This window comes from Takifugu rubripes, chromosome 1 (assembly GCF_901000725.2).
Source record: "Takifugu rubripes chromosome 1, fTakRub1.2, whole genome shotgun sequence".
Lineage (NCBI taxonomy): Eukaryota > Metazoa > Chordata > Actinopteri > Tetraodontiformes > Tetraodontidae > Takifugu > Takifugu rubripes.
Genome location: NC_042285.1, coordinates 10,495,539 through 10,512,705, shown reverse-complemented (window position 1 = coordinate 10,512,705; position 17,167 = coordinate 10,495,539). Strand labels below are relative to the sequence as shown.

At 41.5% G+C, this 17,167-nt stretch overlaps 2 protein-coding genes across 4 annotated transcripts; one reads left to right on the top strand and one right to left on the bottom strand.

The window, feature by feature from the left end:
- The first annotated feature begins 1,784 nt into the window (after positions 1-1,784).
- On the top strand, positions 1,785-3,735 carry foxl3 (forkhead box L3). Its single transcript, XM_011604558.2, has 3 exons — positions 1,785-2,011; positions 2,520-2,688; positions 2,790-3,735. The coding sequence occupies exons 1-3, from the start codon at positions 1,905-1,907 to the stop codon at positions 3,258-3,260; spliced, it is 747 nt and encodes a 248-aa protein (XP_011602860.1). The 5' UTR covers positions 1,785-1,904; the 3' UTR covers positions 3,261-3,735.
- A 3,417-nt stretch (positions 3,736-7,152) lies between these two features.
- tom1l2 (target of myb1 like 2 membrane trafficking protein) lies at positions 7,153-17,069 on the bottom strand. Of its 3 annotated transcripts, XM_029841564.1 has the most exons (16): positions 16,953-17,069; positions 16,484-16,568; positions 15,836-15,914; positions 15,590-15,739; positions 14,614-14,748; positions 14,192-14,341; positions 13,931-14,047; positions 13,684-13,817; positions 13,554-13,605; positions 12,874-12,882; positions 11,551-11,710; positions 11,239-11,368; positions 10,640-10,709; positions 9,913-9,972; positions 9,395-9,431; positions 7,153-9,299 (listed from the first exon to the last, which is right to left on the bottom strand). In XM_029841564.1, exons 1-16 carry the CDS (start codon positions 17,002-17,004, stop codon positions 9,151-9,153), a joined length of 1,569 nt encoding a protein of 522 aa, XP_029697424.1. In that variant the 5' UTR covers positions 17,005-17,069; the 3' UTR covers positions 7,153-9,150. The 3 variants fall into 3 exon arrangements, with proteins under 3 accessions (XP_029697424.1, XP_029697431.1, XP_003961390.1); XM_029841571.1 differs by lacking the exon at positions 9,913-9,972; XM_003961341.3 differs by lacking the exon at positions 12,874-12,882.
- Positions 17,070-17,167: the final 98 nt, after the last annotated feature.

The window sequence follows — 17,167 nt, the reverse complement described above, 5'->3', positions numbered from 1 at the left end:
GACAGGACGCCGAAGGAAGCCTCGTCATGGGAGTGAAGCATGAGGTGCTTATCAGATCTCCAGGCTAATGCAGCGACCTCCTGCTCTCCCCTCTCTGCCCAATCTGTAACTTCACTTAACTTAGACCTCAGTCTTAACTTGCCAGCGTCCAGCCCATGCTTAAGATGACAGTACCAGAGTCATAAATCTTTGACTCATGTGCGCATAAAACAGTTGAAAATAATGAGGAAAAAAAATCTTCAGTAAAAACAGAGAACACTGTAGAGCTGTTTAATTCTCTATAAGTGTAATGGGACTGACTACAATCCTGAGATCCAAATCACACACCAGAAAATATACAAGTTACAGGTTTTACGTGTAAAAGTAGACAAAATGCCATTTAAAGTTTAAGAATTTTCAATGGTTTAGGAAAGGACTCTGATATAAGGTCACGTAAAACACGGCTGCACTGATCAAGTCAGCGCAAAAAGAACAAAAGCCTCATTTCATGTGTAAAGCGGCGAAAAAACATTCCTGCAGATTTTAGTTATGAGGCCAAGAAAAGATAATTGACTGTTTTCCCGCTTCATTAAGCAGTCAAAAATAAGAACGACCAGGTTTAATGTCTCGACTGCAGCCAGTGTAAGCCTCTCTTGTTTCAGCAGGGGCCACACACGGAGGCCCCGCAGACCTCAGGCTGTTTTACCGGCCTCTGTCGCCTCACAGGAGACCTCCAATTGTCCCGTAAAGAGCCCTTCAAAATACACATCCCCCTGTTTTATAGAGACGGAAACAATTTATGGCCATTAGAGAGCATTATAGATAAGATCTACAAAACTTCCCGTTGTTGTCTAAAAATCTGCCAGAATGCACACACACACACACACACACACACACACACACACACACAGACACACACGAGAGAGAGTTAACAGAGGGAAAACAAAAACAAAGATTCAAAGGATGTTGTTTGTTGGTTTGGGATTAGCTGTTCTAAGTACATTTGCACTAATTTAGACCCAAAAAGAAGCAAAATAAAACATGAAGGCGGTCTGTGAATTTACCAGACCACCCAGAATCCATCTGTTTGTCCAGGACAGATATATACTCAAGGTTCAGTGGGGCAGATTAGCGCTGTGGAACCTTGAAAGCACCAATATTTATGTTATTTAAATGTTTCCATCATGCGTAGTTTTAATGGTGCAGCTTTATTGCTAAATCTCAGAGGTTCTAGTTCCAATAGAGCCTGCAGCTCATTTCATTTACTTTATTACTGCGTGATAGGACATTTTACTCAATTTCAGAGGGCAACCTATTATTTTACTCCACCGGATTTATTTATTGCATGTATGGCTGCTCCATGTTGATAGGAGTTTGGGAAGTGTTTCGTGCGAACACCACTAACCACTCCCAAACAGCCGAAGATTGTTTCTCCCTGTCATGGATGAACACTGGCGAGGCCCTAAATTCACCCTACATGCTTTGTTGAACGTTAAGTTGATTTTAATGAAATCAAACAACATCCTGGAAGTTCTAAAATTCCAAACTACACTATCTTGAGTTAAAAATCTGTTAGTTGGACGCTAGGAAGGTGCATACTGACTGTTCAGTTTTAAGATTATCTTGGGAAAATAAATTACAAAAAAAAAGAAGAAAGAAATACTGAAAGAATGACATTAAGGATTTCTGTATATTTGTGAGGGTGATCACAAGCACAGGGCCCAGAGACCCGGTAGAGGTGGTCCCGGGGCTGGGACGAGGAGGGGGGGAGGGGGATGTGGAGTTCAGAGAGAGTGAGAGGCAGCTGGCTGAACAGAGGATGGTGGCAGAGTGCAGCAGCAGGACAGGCTGTTGCTGCTGGGCTTCGACGGGACATTCAGAGGAGCCCCACACTTTGGATCCCACATCCCGCTCAAAGTGGAAATATGTTTGATAACTCTCACTACCCCTTCAACTGCTTTAACTACGATGGAGACGGATACCCTTCCTCCAGCACTGATGAAGAGAAGAAAATGTGTAGACCCGCCTACAGGTAGGAATGATGTCCTTCTACCTGAGAGGTTTATGTGGGGAAAAAAGGGGGGCTGGGGGGTTGGAACTGTGTTTAATATATATAAAACATTATTAACAAATTTTCATTATTCTAAACTCTAAAAGGAAATTTCCATTTAATTAAAACTTTTAGATCAGTCACCAATTTACCATGAAGAAATAAAAAGAGGGCACTGTTTCATTATTATTATTATTGTTGTTGTTAATAATAATAATAATAATAATAATAATAATAATAATAATAATAATGTTATTTTAAAGATCATCTATGAAAGTTGATAAGCTAATTGTTGCTTAAGAAAATATCATATTTGAGAAGGGTTTCAATTTTTTTCCATTGGTTAAAGTGCTACCCGACCAGACTCTTTACCAGTTGTGTGTGTTTGTGTGTCCATGTGCATGCATGTGTGTATGTGTGTGTGTGTGTGTGTGTGTGTGTGTGTGTGTGTGTGTGTGTGTGCGTGCACGCGCGTGTGTGTGTGTCTCAGCTACATAGCTCTGATTGCCATGGCCATCCAGAAGAGTCCAGAGCAGCGGGTCACCCTGTCGGGCATCTATGAGTTCATCATGAAGAGGTTTCCCTACTACCGCTCCAACCAGAGAGCCTGGCAGAACTCCATCAGACACAACCTGTCTCTGAACAGCTGCTTCATCAAGGTGCGCCAGCAAAACCTTTGCACCAAATATTTGCACCGTTTCCTGTGTTAACAATTGAGACTCCCTCGGTGGGTTGTTAATGAAGTGTTCATCTTGAACAGGTTCCTCGGACGGAGGGCAATGAGAAGGGAAAAGGGAACTTTTGGACTTTTGCTACTGGGTGTGAATCCATGCTCGACCTGTTTGAAAACGGCAACTTCCGTCGTCGCCGGCGCAGGAGGAATATGAAAATCGGTCTTCATCGCGATTCAGCAGAAACCCCCTTCCACCCTTTGGAGAGCAATCATCACGCGCCCGCAGCTCGCCTCCCCGATCCCGACTGTGCCCTCTGCCCTTTGGACCCTGAGAGGCTGCAGCCAGGCCCCCAGCAGAACCACCTGCTCCAAAACACCAACCAGCCGGGCAAACCGGAGTCAGAGATCAAGTTCAGCATTGACTACATCCTTTCCACTCCAGATCCACCCCTGCCTGGGTTCAGAGCCCCTCGCGGCCCCGTTCATAGAGGAGCCGTGGCTCCGGCGGTACACGTCCTGGAGCCCCAGCACCTGAACCTGCACTTCTGGACTCTATAGGAGGAGACAGAACTTGTATCATTTAGCGTCGCCAGTGAGAAGATCAGAGGAGAAGAGAAACACCACAGGAGGGATTTTGCAGACACGGAAATGTAAAGGGGCTCAAAGGTAAAGGTACAGTACCACGAGCTTCATTTTAATCACGCTAAGAATTTGTCCGAAAGGTACAAAAGTGAATACAACTGTGTTTAAACTGTATGTGCGGTGAAAATGTAGAATAGATTTAAGATAAATGTAAATGTGGGAGATGTGAGCTTAAATATGATGACTTTAAAGAGGCTTCAACAAAAGATGACATTAAATTAACCTCGCATCATTTTAATTTTAATGACTGTGGACAAATGGAAGTAACCATTACTGGCTATTGTTGCAATATTTGCTTTTCTTTTTCCCAAATATTTCCTATGTAAAGCTTCATCATTGCTTTAAAACCTTGTTGAAGGTATGAATCTGTAAATATATTATATTTTGTCAAGGATTTTTTGTTTGTTATAAAATTTGACTATAATTTTTCTCATGAAATAAATCCAATTTATTGTTGTGTAGAAAAGCCAAAATGTCAACTCCCACAATCAACGGCCGAAGAGAAAGCTCACAGCTGGAAATGAATCCGTGGTTCCACACGAATCGCCTTCAGATTTAGCATCTCAGCCACTCACACCAGGAATTCTGCTGAGACTGTGATAAAAGATCCGAGTTGACAGTTCGCGTCCTTAATCACCTCGTCTTTTATGTCAATAGTACGGAACTGGGATGAAACACTTCCTCGAACCCAGCAGCCCTTCCTTATCCCTGCTACAGCATTTACCTGGAGCAGGCAGACGTCGGCAACGCTGTGTGTGTGTTACAGATTACAGTTTGGAATTAAAGTTCAAATGTAAAATCAAATAAATAGTGGGGTAGAGTGAAGAGAGCCTATTTTTTCCTAATTGTGATCCACAGCTGCCTCTTGTCTTCAACGTGCAACAGCTCGCCGCCGCCTGGGGAGAACGTTCCGTGTTCCGTTTGGCTTCTCTGCCCGCGCTCAATCATTCCAGACCGACCTCTTTCCTGCATTTTCCTAATTTTGTCACTGACCTTTTGGAGTCCTGATTGACTGACACTTAAATTCTAATCCGCTGGCTCCTCATTATAACTTATCGCTGCAACAAACTTGAAGCCGATTTCACCAAACAGGGCTGCCCAACAGTTCTTGCTTTTACACGAGAGATCAATCATGCTGTTGTTCCTGTACCGTTGAGGGGACATTTTTCAATTTAACCTTTAGATTATGTCTTGCCTACATCAGAGGAGGGCTTCGACACACTTAACATGAGTGGCATTTAATATAGCAAAACACTTGCAAGGTGAGGCCCAGATGTGACCCTATTTAAATACACGGGCCCCTGCACGAGCCCTAAACAGCAGCAGCACCTCCCCCCGTAAAAACACTTACACACATACACACAAACAAAAGTCGCCGTTATAATTAAACACACCTTGTGCCTCTTTTGCAAATGTCCCTCATCGATCTGGGGTTTTTTAACATTCATATGTGAGCTGCCCCCCAGCAAACGTCTGTGGTGGCGCGAGTGTTTATGGATCAGCAAGTTTCCATTAACAAAGAGGTTGATTTTCAGTAGCGGGGGCTGCTGCGATGTCGTGGATATATTTGGGTAAATTAACTTAGCATAAAGTGCTCCGAGGCTGCAGGGGAGGGGGGCTAAGCAGTGAAAAGTCAGTGCACATGTGTTGTTACAGGAATAGATGGAGCTGCAGCAGCGTCACAAAGCATCTCTTTTCCCCCCTTTTTAATAGAATTATTCTCTCACCGATAAGAGTGGAAGTGTGTTTGAAGCTTCATTATGGAGCTTGGGTGGCAGCGGTTAAAATGAGCAGCTCACGGGCAAGACAGCAGCCATGCAGGTGGGAGGAAATACAAAGCTGCTGATCTGCAACGCTAATATGAAATGAATCATAAACACAAAGAGGTCATTTAATCTCGAAAAAGCTTGTTTAGCTGTTTGGACCCACTGAGGCCGATCTGGGGATGAAAGAGATTGAAGATAAACACGATGCCACGGCTTTCCTCTTGAACTGTTTGTTACAGTTGCAATGACTGGAAGATCATGAGCCATGTGCAGTGCACATGCTAATGCTGCATGAGCTGTAGGTTAATGTAGATCAGGGAAACAGCCTGAGGAGACACACATACACACACACACACACACACACACCAGTCTGCCCTTTAGCCATTTCATAAGTGCAAAGCTGCTTCAAAGTTCAAATGTGCTATTATTTTGAAATGGTTTCATGTGTGTTAGTAAATGAGAAAGTCAACACTGTACATCAATCAGAGGCCCCTGTTAGACGTGTTTACATTTTAACTGTATAGATCTGTATAGATCAGTATCCCTTCCAGAAACACAATGACTGAAGGTGTGTTTGTTTTTTTAAAATCGATATATTTAATTCTCGAAAGAGAAACAGGAAGTGTTAATCAAGAAAAGAGCCTAATACTCAAATAAAAATATTCTTTCAGAAAGCCTCCAGATACATGTTGGAAGCTATCAGTTCTTATCGTGTATATATTTGATGTGATGTACGTCTGACATTCATAATTTCACTGAACCAGTTATGAACTGGTGTGTCTCAACCATCGATCAACAAATCTATTGATTTAACACTGAACTATCTTGATATGTTAAGCAGCTTCTGACATTTAAATTGGAGTTTCAGCATATAAAAACAGACTTTATTTGCAGTACGAGTGCACAGTTTCTACTGATGGAACTTGAAATAAAAGCATACGGGCAACATAGAAAACCAAAGTCTAAAAAAAAAAAACAATTAGTAAACAAACATGGTGTATTTTCTTAATATAAATCAACTTTATTGATCTGATCAGACAACCATCTAATCCCCCAGTCATACATGAAAAAACAAGATTAAAATAAATCACACTACTGCCTAATATAATAATATAATAATAATAGCTATAATGATGTATGGGACAGCCCCCCCCCCCCCCCCCCCCTCATCCCATGCTGTGGCCTGGTTAAGGGAACAGGGGGTAGAGGATATTTGCATACATCTATATTGCAAAGACAGCAAATTTGCACTGCTGAGTTGTGATATCACCAAGTTCTGTACTGCAGAGCAGATTCATTGCACTGTGTGTACAGCCAGACGTGCAATGCAACTACAATGCACCACAGCTCAGGGCATCGGTGGACCCCTCCACACTTCCGCTCCTGCGGTGCATAACCAAGCCTCCATCGTGCGACCAGAGTGTGCTCGTGATTCCTGAGAGGATTTGCTTCTCTCTCTCTTCTCCAGGCCTCTGCAACACATTGTGTTGATTATTTAGACTTCTTAATAATGACCTGTGAAAACAAAGAGGCAATCGCATTAGGCAGACCGTCAGCAGTACGTCAACTGCTACATCAAAATAACAAAAATAAACATACATCCAAAGCTTCTGGACATTTTCTCTGCCTAAACTCAACTGGAAAGAAGGAATAACTTACCTGAAAAGTAGAATTCCAGCAGCTCTTTGTGTGGAGGGAGAGCACGTGTTGAGTCCAACTGGGCTCCTGTGTGCCGCTGCGTTCCAGTCTACTGTCACAGACACACCCCACTTTCTTTCTGTCCGGGAATAAACGCTCCAGTGGCTGAGGCAGAATGTGAGGGGCCATGTTGTGGGATGAGGCCATTCCCAGTGACCAATAGGGAAGTTCCTGGTGTGGGGCCCACTGACACCCAGAGAGGAGAGAAGGAGGTAAGGGTTTACTACGGGTCAGCGTGAGCCAGTCGAGCCTGGAGAAATGGAGGTCGGAATGCCAGGAAGATGACAGAGGAGCTGGTGGACTTAATTCATTCAGGAAATCAAGACAATCAAAGAAATCCAAGCTGAATGTCAGCACATTGCTAATGTTTTATTAGAGTTCATGCACAAGTCAAACAACACAAAGAGAAAGGAGACATGAGGCAACTCAGGAAGGAAGCAGCCAAACAGTGCAGCCTCCATCATGAGCGACTTTTCCAAATCTGGAGATACAAACAAACAAACATTGTTGCTCTGCAAAAACACAAGCCTGAGATGACAACACGCTGAGATTCAGCTACAATTCACCGAGAGCTCACACCCACATAAACCCCAAACACTCCGCCTGGTATCAAACAGGATAGAAAGGACTTGCTTCGATGCTTTTTAAAAAAAAAAAAAAAAAAACAGAAACAATTTTGGGTTACAGAACAGCTGACACACACAAGTTCAACACTAAAACAAGGGAACAAAAGGAGGGGAAAAAATAAACAATTCCCTTTGTAAAAAGTGCAATGCTGCTTTGTTGAAAGGGCCAAAAGCAGGTTCATTATTCTTCCCTTTATTCTTAATCTAGATAAATTAAATTCTACTTGAGATAAGGTTCCTTCATGAGAAAAATAGCAAAAGCGGATATAAACAAAGGTAACCATGACAACAACTTACCGAACTCCATAAACAAAAGCAACACACACCAAAAACATCGTCCATTGATTTCCCCTTTTCTCCCATAATATATTTCCCATCCATAATTTTGTAAAATAATATTTAGAATTTGATGAAATTATTTCAACATTTAAATATATTCTAAGCAGTTCTCATAACTTGCAGCTGGTTAAATGATTTCCAGCCCCAGCCGTGTATGTCTTGGTGAGTGCTTGTGATTGGTGTAAGATGGAGCATTTATTATTCTCAAAAGAGCAAAATATCTCATTTGTGGGGCTGCGTCCACAGCCGGCTCATTTCTGAAAACAAGTGTTGTGTTGAAAGGTCAGGTCTTATAAAATATGTGAGGGTAATGTGCAAACAGCTTCTGTAGTGTGATATTCTCATTTACATCCCTGGATATTCAAGCAGCAGACTATTAGAGGACCAACGCAATGTGTAGCAGGTGCAAAAATCTGGAATCGTCCCTTTTTTTTTCTTAAAAGAATTTGGTCCTCTGGAAAGAAATCATAATGAATTATAAACCTGCTGTACATGTTAACGTATTGGGGGGAGAATAAAGGATCTGACTGGAATTCATTTTACATCAGGACAAATAAATCTAAGCCACAAATAAAAATAATTTATCTGCAGCTTCAAATTAATGTATAAGCAAAATCACCAGCATGTCATTCAATAACTGCAGCACAGTCACAAAAATCAAGAAAAGAGGTGGGCAGCAGTTGTGCCCGTCCCTAAAATAACTCCGTTCATCTTGAAAACGATATAATTCCTTGTGAAAAGCTCTAGTGAGGTACATCCCTAATATCACAGCAGCTGAAAGATAAACCCCTTTCAAAAACCCTATATTAAATCAATCTCTTTTAAACATCTGCAGCATAAATATACACATAATTCATGACTTTTGTCATTTACAAATTTACAATTCATCTCAAACTGACATGTAAAGGGACTCACAGAAACACAAAACCACTATACTCACATGAGTGTTCACTCCCCAAGCCCGAAAGGAAAACCTTTGTTTTCTGCTGAGGGCCCTTTAACGCTCAAAAACCTAAATAAAATGATGGTAAATACATGTTTGGGCTCAGGTAAGAAAAGGATTCCCGATAATGGCCAACAATGTGGCTGCTTCTTTTACAAACCGGACATTAGCTGCAACATGAAGCTCTGCAGTCCACAACAGAAGGGAAAATACTTCAAAAAAAGATTAAGAGCAAATATGAGGGAAATCATCTGGTGGCTCCAAATAAACAACTTCTTTGCTGAGTTTTCCCCTTTGTTACGAGCGATTTACACAAGGACGTCTTTTCTCTATTTCACAAAGCTCTGTAGTTTGAAAATAATGTTGAAGGAACAGTTGTGATGCACTTTAGTGTCAGGTTAGTCGGTGTTCAGGTGTTGGATCTGAACGGACGTCTACATGGCGAGCAGTCCATCCTCTTGTCTCGCTGGTTTCTTGCGGTTGGGAGTTCCCTGTGTTGTGCCTGGATCACCACTGGGGGGCGATGGCAAGCTGGGGGTCACCTCCGCAGCTTTGGCTCTCTCCTCCAGGAATTTATCGAATTCTGAGTGTTAGGTTGAAAAGAGAGGGGAAAGGGATGGATTTAGGAAGAGGAGAGGCTTTAACCTGATATAAAACAAAGCATTTACACTCTCCTACCTTCACTCGTCACACCTTCCTCAACTTCATCTCCAATCTGTTAGGAACAAAAACAATGTCAAGTCTGGACTCCACAAAAGTCTGGACTCTGATTTATCCACAAAATATGCACACATGTTCTGAGTGTGCCTTAAAATCACCTATAAACCAAAACCCGCCCCAGTGTATCTGCTCAGCATTCTGATTTAATCCCACCCATGTGCCATGAAATGTCAGATCATTATTTTTAAAAGGAAATCACACACAGACAGATTAGAAATCTTAGGCGTCAATAATCACTGCATACAACTCACGCCTCAGGCTCATGTGATAAAGTTTCATCGAAGTCAACGTTAGTCCATCTCCACAGCACACGGTTAGTGATTTCAAGTATTATGACTGAGAAGTGGGGAAATATGTGAGGATAAGTTTTGGTGTCATTCATGTTAAAAGGGAAGAAAAGGGTGGAGGTGAAAAAGGGGAGAAATAAATAAGAGTAAGCACAAATAATAATAAAATAAAATTTAGGATGGGCTCACCACATCAGTACACAGCCACTGCTCTATGTCATCCATGACAGAATTCTGACGGTCGACACCCTACAAGGTAGCCAGACCGCCACAGAGGGGAGGGGGAGGGGGAGCGATGCCATCACATTAAAATAAATCCCACCAAAATCACAATGAACAAAAACGTAAATGGACTAAAAATGCAAAGTAATAAAAAATCTTGAGAAAAAATCAAATAGAAATGAATGTTTGCGAGGACTGTTTCCAATATGCAGGAGAATACAGTGGAACCCCAGTTGTGTTACACAATTAACACTTGATTTGTGTGAAAACTGCTCTAAAAAGGTTGGTGCTTCGATAGCACAAACATAAGAAATCCAAATCTGTTGCTTTAAAACCAATATTAAACCTTCTTTTTGTAAAAGATCTCATAACCTTCATTTAACCTAACATTATGGACAACGAGGACTAAGATACAATCATTAAAACACAATAATGATATCATTAAAAACATTTTTGGTCACTCGTCCTCAAAGAATATTGGACTGAATTGTTTTCTGGGGCGGCGCATTAGCTTAAGTGCTTTTCACTCTAAATTTATAGAACAGACAAATATTTATAATTATTGTTCCAAATAATATTTCCTTCCTTTTTGTGCACCAGCTGCAAATATTACAGTGTATGAGAGTATTGGAGCTATTCACAAGGCATAAACAGCCTGGAGGCCGAAGCATTAGCCTGTGGAACTGGGACTCACCGCTCCTGGTGCTGGTTGCAGGACGTCCAGAGTGGGAGGGGGGCCGCTAGTAGTGTCTTCTGCTGTAGTGCTGAAAAAAGATGTCAACATTTCTATAATAATCAGGACATCTCTTCATGCACATTTATTTGCTTTCCCTCTTAAAATCCTTCCAAAATGCTTCATTTTATGAAACAAAGTGATGTATACTTACTGGACAATTTATTAGGTATAGCTGTACAATTGCTTGTTAACACAAATAGCTAATCAGCTGATCACAAGGCTGCAACTCAATGCATTTAGGCAATACAACTTGTTCAAACACAAATGTGTGTTTTACTCCGTGGGGGTCGATAAAACATGCTGCCACCAAAGTGAAAAAAGGATAAACAGTGTGGGGCAAAATGGAGTGGGTAGAGTCTGAGAAGAGGTGTGGGAAGGTAATGAAAGAAAACAACTGTGCACTTCTAAAGAAAAGAGTGGTGTGTAAAAAAGCCTTGATATAAATACTGTAATTGCAGAAGCAGAAATGCATAGCTGAATGCCAACAGCACCTCTTAGTTCTGACCCTATGATACAGAACGTCTTCATAGAGGTGGAAATTTCTGGGGCATCCTTACTTGGTGTGTGCTGGGGTGGACAGAACTCCGGTCCTGGTTTGAGCAAACACATCAAAATCATCCTGGGTGGGGGGAGGCTTACCGCTGGACAGGGAGCTCAGGGTGCTGCTTACACTGTCTGCCCCCATGTCTGGAGGGACATAAATACACATGGTATCAGCAAATGGTTCTGCTGACTTAATGGAATACTGCTATGACTTCTAATCCAAGGCTTATTATAACACATACGGTACATTATCCATTTTAGACATAATAAGATAACTGCTACATAGTAAAAGTCAAAGTCAAAAGTCTGAGAGAGGGTTGACAAACCTAGACCAGCCAGCCGGGAAGCCAGAGTGGCTGGGGACGAGGGCCCCACAACATTGGTGGAGGGCAAATTGGTTGAGGCTGCATTCACCATGTTGCTTACAACAGCAGGGGAGCCCGGGCCGAGATCAATGAGATTGTCCTCTGTTGCCTCGCTCAGGACCTGTGAGGAAGAACAAGAAGCTGTAGAGAAAAAGTCCCTCGCTAGAGATGAGAGAATAAGACTCACAAGCACTGAGACAAACCCTTCTGTGGGAAGGTTAAGGAAAAGCTGGGCTATAACAGCAAAGAATTACATGACAGAAGGGAAATTAAAAAGTGTGTGTATAAAATAAGAGCTTTATTAGAGCATGAAAAATACTTGTTTCTTAAGGGGGAGCAAAGAAGATTTTAATTGGTTAAGTGAATAAATAAATTAATTTAGGGTAAAAATTCCAAGACAACCCCCTTAAGAAGGCAGTAATAGCAGCAGGGAGGAAGTGGGCAGATTAAAGTAGGCTTTACACGATCAGGATTTTTGGGGCCGATCACCAATTACCGACTTTACACAAACCGATAATCGATCACAATCCCATCACATGATGGAGCAATACGTCTATTTAAATAACTTATTAATTTACTGTTTACGCCTGTCTACTGTTTACAGAGTAATAAATTAAGCAGTCTTAAACTGACTGAGATGAAAAGGTTAAACACTAAAGATCTGTAGAGGGCTGTCAGTCATTCAATTCTTCCATTTAGACACCATTGCAGGGTCCATAGTGATGTTAAGAGATTATAAGTAAATATTTAAAAAAAATAATATAAATACTGACATTACATAAATTTTCAACACTGGCCAGATCAGTCAAAATTTAATTTAAGAGAAAATAAAATAACTTAAGACAGAAATAATAGCTGTAACAAGTTAAATTACTGTAATAAAATGATTTTGTCATAAAAATTATTTTGTTTTTTTAATCTGTTGTATTTAACATAAAAAAAATGACAGCTCAAAACATGAATGCCACCAATACCTAAAAAAAACAACCAAACATTTATCTTCCTTCAGGTAATCCAATATAGCCAATTAGATTGACGGAAAGACGAGATTAAAGACCTAAAATTTGCATTGATTAATCTGAATCCTGAGTGCAAACACAATATGAGAGCATTTCATCTCGCTGCCATCTCAATTTTGTCATCACTGAGATATTGTAGAGGCAGCTCGGGACTGTACGGCAAAACATGCAATATGGGGTGACACAGTCCACATTTAACCATATTTCAACAGTGGTTGTGATGGCACTGCTTGTTTGAGGAGCCGGATAATGGTTTCATACTTGCCTGCCTCAGCTAGCCACAGAAACAGAAAAGAACAGAAAGGAAGAGACATGAACACCATTAGCATGCCTGTGCAGGGCCACAGTGTAATGATAACTATGGAAGAGAAACCAGGCCCATTACGATTGGAAACCTGATGAAGAAGCAAGTGCGCAGCAGCACCAGAGGCTGCCAGCATTGCTTTTAATCACATGACTGGCATGTTGGTTTCAGTTTAATTTTGATTCTGGTATGCCTCAAAGATCACACAATGCAGAAATACAGAAGAAGAAAATATTTAAGAGGTCTTTGGAAATGATGAGGTTAAAATTTCTGGTGAGACATTAATGGAAACTTGTGAAATTTGACTGCTATGCAACAGTATTGCAACAAAATAGTAAATCTTTCTCCCTCTTGTAGAGGAAAAAATGCAAAAGACCTTCTTTAAATAATTTGTACAAAGAGAATAGACACAGCATTTGCATTGTCTGGAAGAGCTAACTGTACTATGCACCTAGCTGGTTTCTCTTTGATCAGACATTGATGTTGTGTAAAAATCAATACAATTTTAACAGAATCCTGACTTATGGTGCACCATGCAAATGGGCAGCGCTCAGACTGGAAGGTGCCAATATCAGACAATGGCTGACTATGAGCAGAGATGCAAATATTACTTTTCTCCCAGGCAAGAGCTGCTGACTCACCCCATTGTTGACACTCTGAGCTGAGGACCTCCCAGTTCGAAACCTCTCATACCTGAGCAAAGAACACAACAGCTGACAACTCCCTACACAAATATGACATTAATTACTTTAGATTATCTGTGATTCTTGCCTTTCATAGCGTAGAAAAATGTTATTGAGATCATCGTTGACATGCAGCAGCTCCTCGGTCACAGACTCATTTGAAACGCAAGAGATGAGCTCCATCATTCTCTGCTGCATCGCTCTACAAGTCCTGTTCAGCTCCTAAAAACAAATATGGAAACAGAGTGGAGTCACATTACTGTACAAAAGCTTCATCAAACCCAACAGGGAGACACTGTTTAGAGACACAGGCACACACACACACACTTCCTTGCCTGCAGTAACTCATAGTCTGAAGCATCCTCTTGTCCAGGGACCATCTCAGTCAACATCTCCGACATCACTTTGGTGTTCCCACGAACAATGTCTAACTCACTGCGCAGTCGGCAAATCTAGATGTCAGAGATTAAAAGCTGAGGTGCGTTGGATAAGAAGCAGCCCTCTCGTAAATCAGCCCTGATAAAACTACATGGGGTTTGGTGTTTACAACTTCCAAGATGGAAGGCTGTAGAGCTTTCAAGGGACTGTGACTCTACCTGTTCCGGCGTTGGGTTGATGGCTCCTGAAGCATGAATGTTGGGGACCTGAGGGGTGGTGTAGGCTGGTGGAATAGTTTGTGATGTTGGCTGACTTGTGATGTTACCATATTTAAGCAGAGTCGAGTCACCCTCCGGAGCAGATGCCGTCTAAGAGCAGATACAGAGAAATAAAAGAACTGACAAATTGTGGGCACTAATGATTACAAAAGGCTTAGTCGATACATATTTTTAGATATAGTTCCACAGCTGGTTGGTAAAAAGCCTTCAGTTGTGGAGATATATCAGGGGTAACTATGTAGCACAGCTTATTTGCATATTCAGCACAGCTGACTTGCATTAAAACCATGAATAAACAGCTCTTAAAATAAGAGGATGAATCCGCATTTTAGAGTTTGGTGTGAAAAGCCAACACTACCTACCCGTTGAGGTGTCTGTATAGGAGACAGGGTCTCAAGCTCTGATGTGGGGAATTCAATGCCTTTTCTCTTAAGTTCCTCATAAACTTGGACCACCCCTGTAAGGTCAGGGCTGCTCCGGAATGCATCAGCCCACGCCTGGAATGAAGAAAAAAGGGCACGGGAAAGAGTAAATAAGTGGAGATAACAAAATGAGAGCAGCTCTGTGATCACTTCTGTCTAGAATGAATACTCTCAGTCAGCACAACACACAGCTCTCAGGATCAACCTTCCCCCCAGCTCAGCGATTTGTAGTTATAGCTCACTTTTGCAAATATCACCCACTGTTTTTAGTCAGGGTGATCTAAAATTAAAGCAGTTATTTGGGGTTAGGAGCGTCTGAAACACCCACAAACGGTAGGTATTATAACAACTAATAGAGGCTTCAGGTTGTTAGGATGAGACAGCACAACCATAACTTGTCATAAAAAAAAAAAGTACTTTAGCCATTTTAGGAAAGGGAATGACAACAATCTTGCCGTTACATCAAAGTAACGACAGGTTTTCAGCTCACCTCCAATCACAGACTTGTTCGGGTACTGACTAGACAAACAGGAGAGAATTATATACCTCGCGCCTCCAAACAGTTACTGTCTGCCACCTTCTCTAGAATTCTTGCTGTCAGCTGTGGTCATATGGTTTCTTTGGTGGAAATAAGAGAATCCCAGGCTGAGCAACGTCACCTGAGCTGTAACAGGTAACTAGAGCTGCTCCAGGACTAAGGCCCCAAGAGACAGCGGTTTAACCAACAGCTTGGTCTGCGGACGACAGAATGCCCTCTGTGCCACAGCACTGTGACAGAAACTCATGCTGCAATTCTCCCACGGACTCAGACACACATCAGTTTTCCTAACAAGATTTATGACATGCATTAAATGTGCTTGTGTGACACAACATTGGTTCATAAACTTAGGTGAAAATAGGTTTACTGCTATCTTACCTGAATCAGGGCAAGTACTTTATCTTGAACAATTCTAGGTGGGTTGTTTTTAGGTGAGATGATTTTAACTAGGACACCGTCAACAAAGTCCCTGCTAGTGACCAAGGCATGAAAACGGTGGCCACAATTCTTTACACATGTCTCCAGAACCTGTTTGGCATGAGGGGAAAATATGTATGAGGATTAATAATCATGTTAAAGCAGAACTTGATATATGATAATCTAACAAGATCATTTTTTACTTACCGTTAAGGCCAACATCACTTCCCTATAGTTTCTATTACCATTCAGTCTCTTTTTCATTGCTCTAATGGCATCCTTTGGTCTGCAAACAAACAAATGGGACAATAAATGAATAAACTGGGAAAAAAAGACTTGAAAAAGACATTGTTCAGATCATCAAAGAATAGTTGGAGGTTGGAGAGTGATTTAAAAAAAAACTAGAGAAAAGCCAGGTGTGGTCAAAGGTCAATGATTCTCTGATGGTAATCTCTGCATTGACAGTGTGGCTTGTTAGTAATTATTAACATCTGTAACCACTGACCTTGACAATCAGATTAAAAAAACAAAACCTTATCTCTTTGCATAGACAATTTATAGCACAACGTTTGTTTGTAACTGACAAAACAAAATCTGGAGGACAGGCAGGCATGATTAAGCATTACAAGGATGGGGGAAGGATGAGATAAGCAATGAGGCCTCGCATTAATCCACCTCACACTGCCAAAAATAGGTGTTTTTTTTCACTTTCCTAGAATCCATCTAAGTAAAAGGTTTACTCTAACTATTATATCTCAATGCAGCCATGCATTTTGCGGACAGTACAATGATGAGACAGGCCTTAAGTAATGGATAAAAGCTAATCAATAACAGATTACTAACTGGACTACTCACCCATCTTCTGTTTCGTTGATGATGTCACATATTTCCATGTTCAGGGTCCAGTCTTCATTTTGAAGAGAGCCATCGGTGGCTCTCTCTGGGAAAGAATAAAAAGGGAAGAAAGACCAAAATACCACAATTATATGACCACGGTAAATGGCTAGCTGATCTAAGCTAACCTATTGTTTACCATGTCAAGATCGTTGTGAATAACATATCAACCGTTCAAGATTTAACACCGGCAAGAACAAAAATAGGCATTTAACCCATCAACACCAGCAGAATGGCAGCAGATGTTACAGTACCTAATAGTTAGCTAGGCGGCTAACGGTGGCTTTCCAGCTGTATGTAAGTAATCCTGAAAAGCTAGCATGCTAAAGGCAGCAAAGCGTAAATGACAGACAAAAGAGATCCAAACAAGCTTCAGAAGACGTAAGTGCACCTCCACACGTCGCCATTCCCGAAACATAAGTCAACTCACCGATACAATGACCCACAGGAGTACTGAAAGGATTTCCCAAAAGGAACTCCATCTTGTTCTGCAACAAACAAGTCAGTCCATGGGATGAAGACACTACAGGAAACGCTCAGTGACCCCGCCCACAGGAGCGCAGCGATTGGTGAAGAGGATTGTAGCCTTTAATGTGATTGGTCGCTGGGAACATCCGTCATCCGTGCGATTGTAAATAACAATCA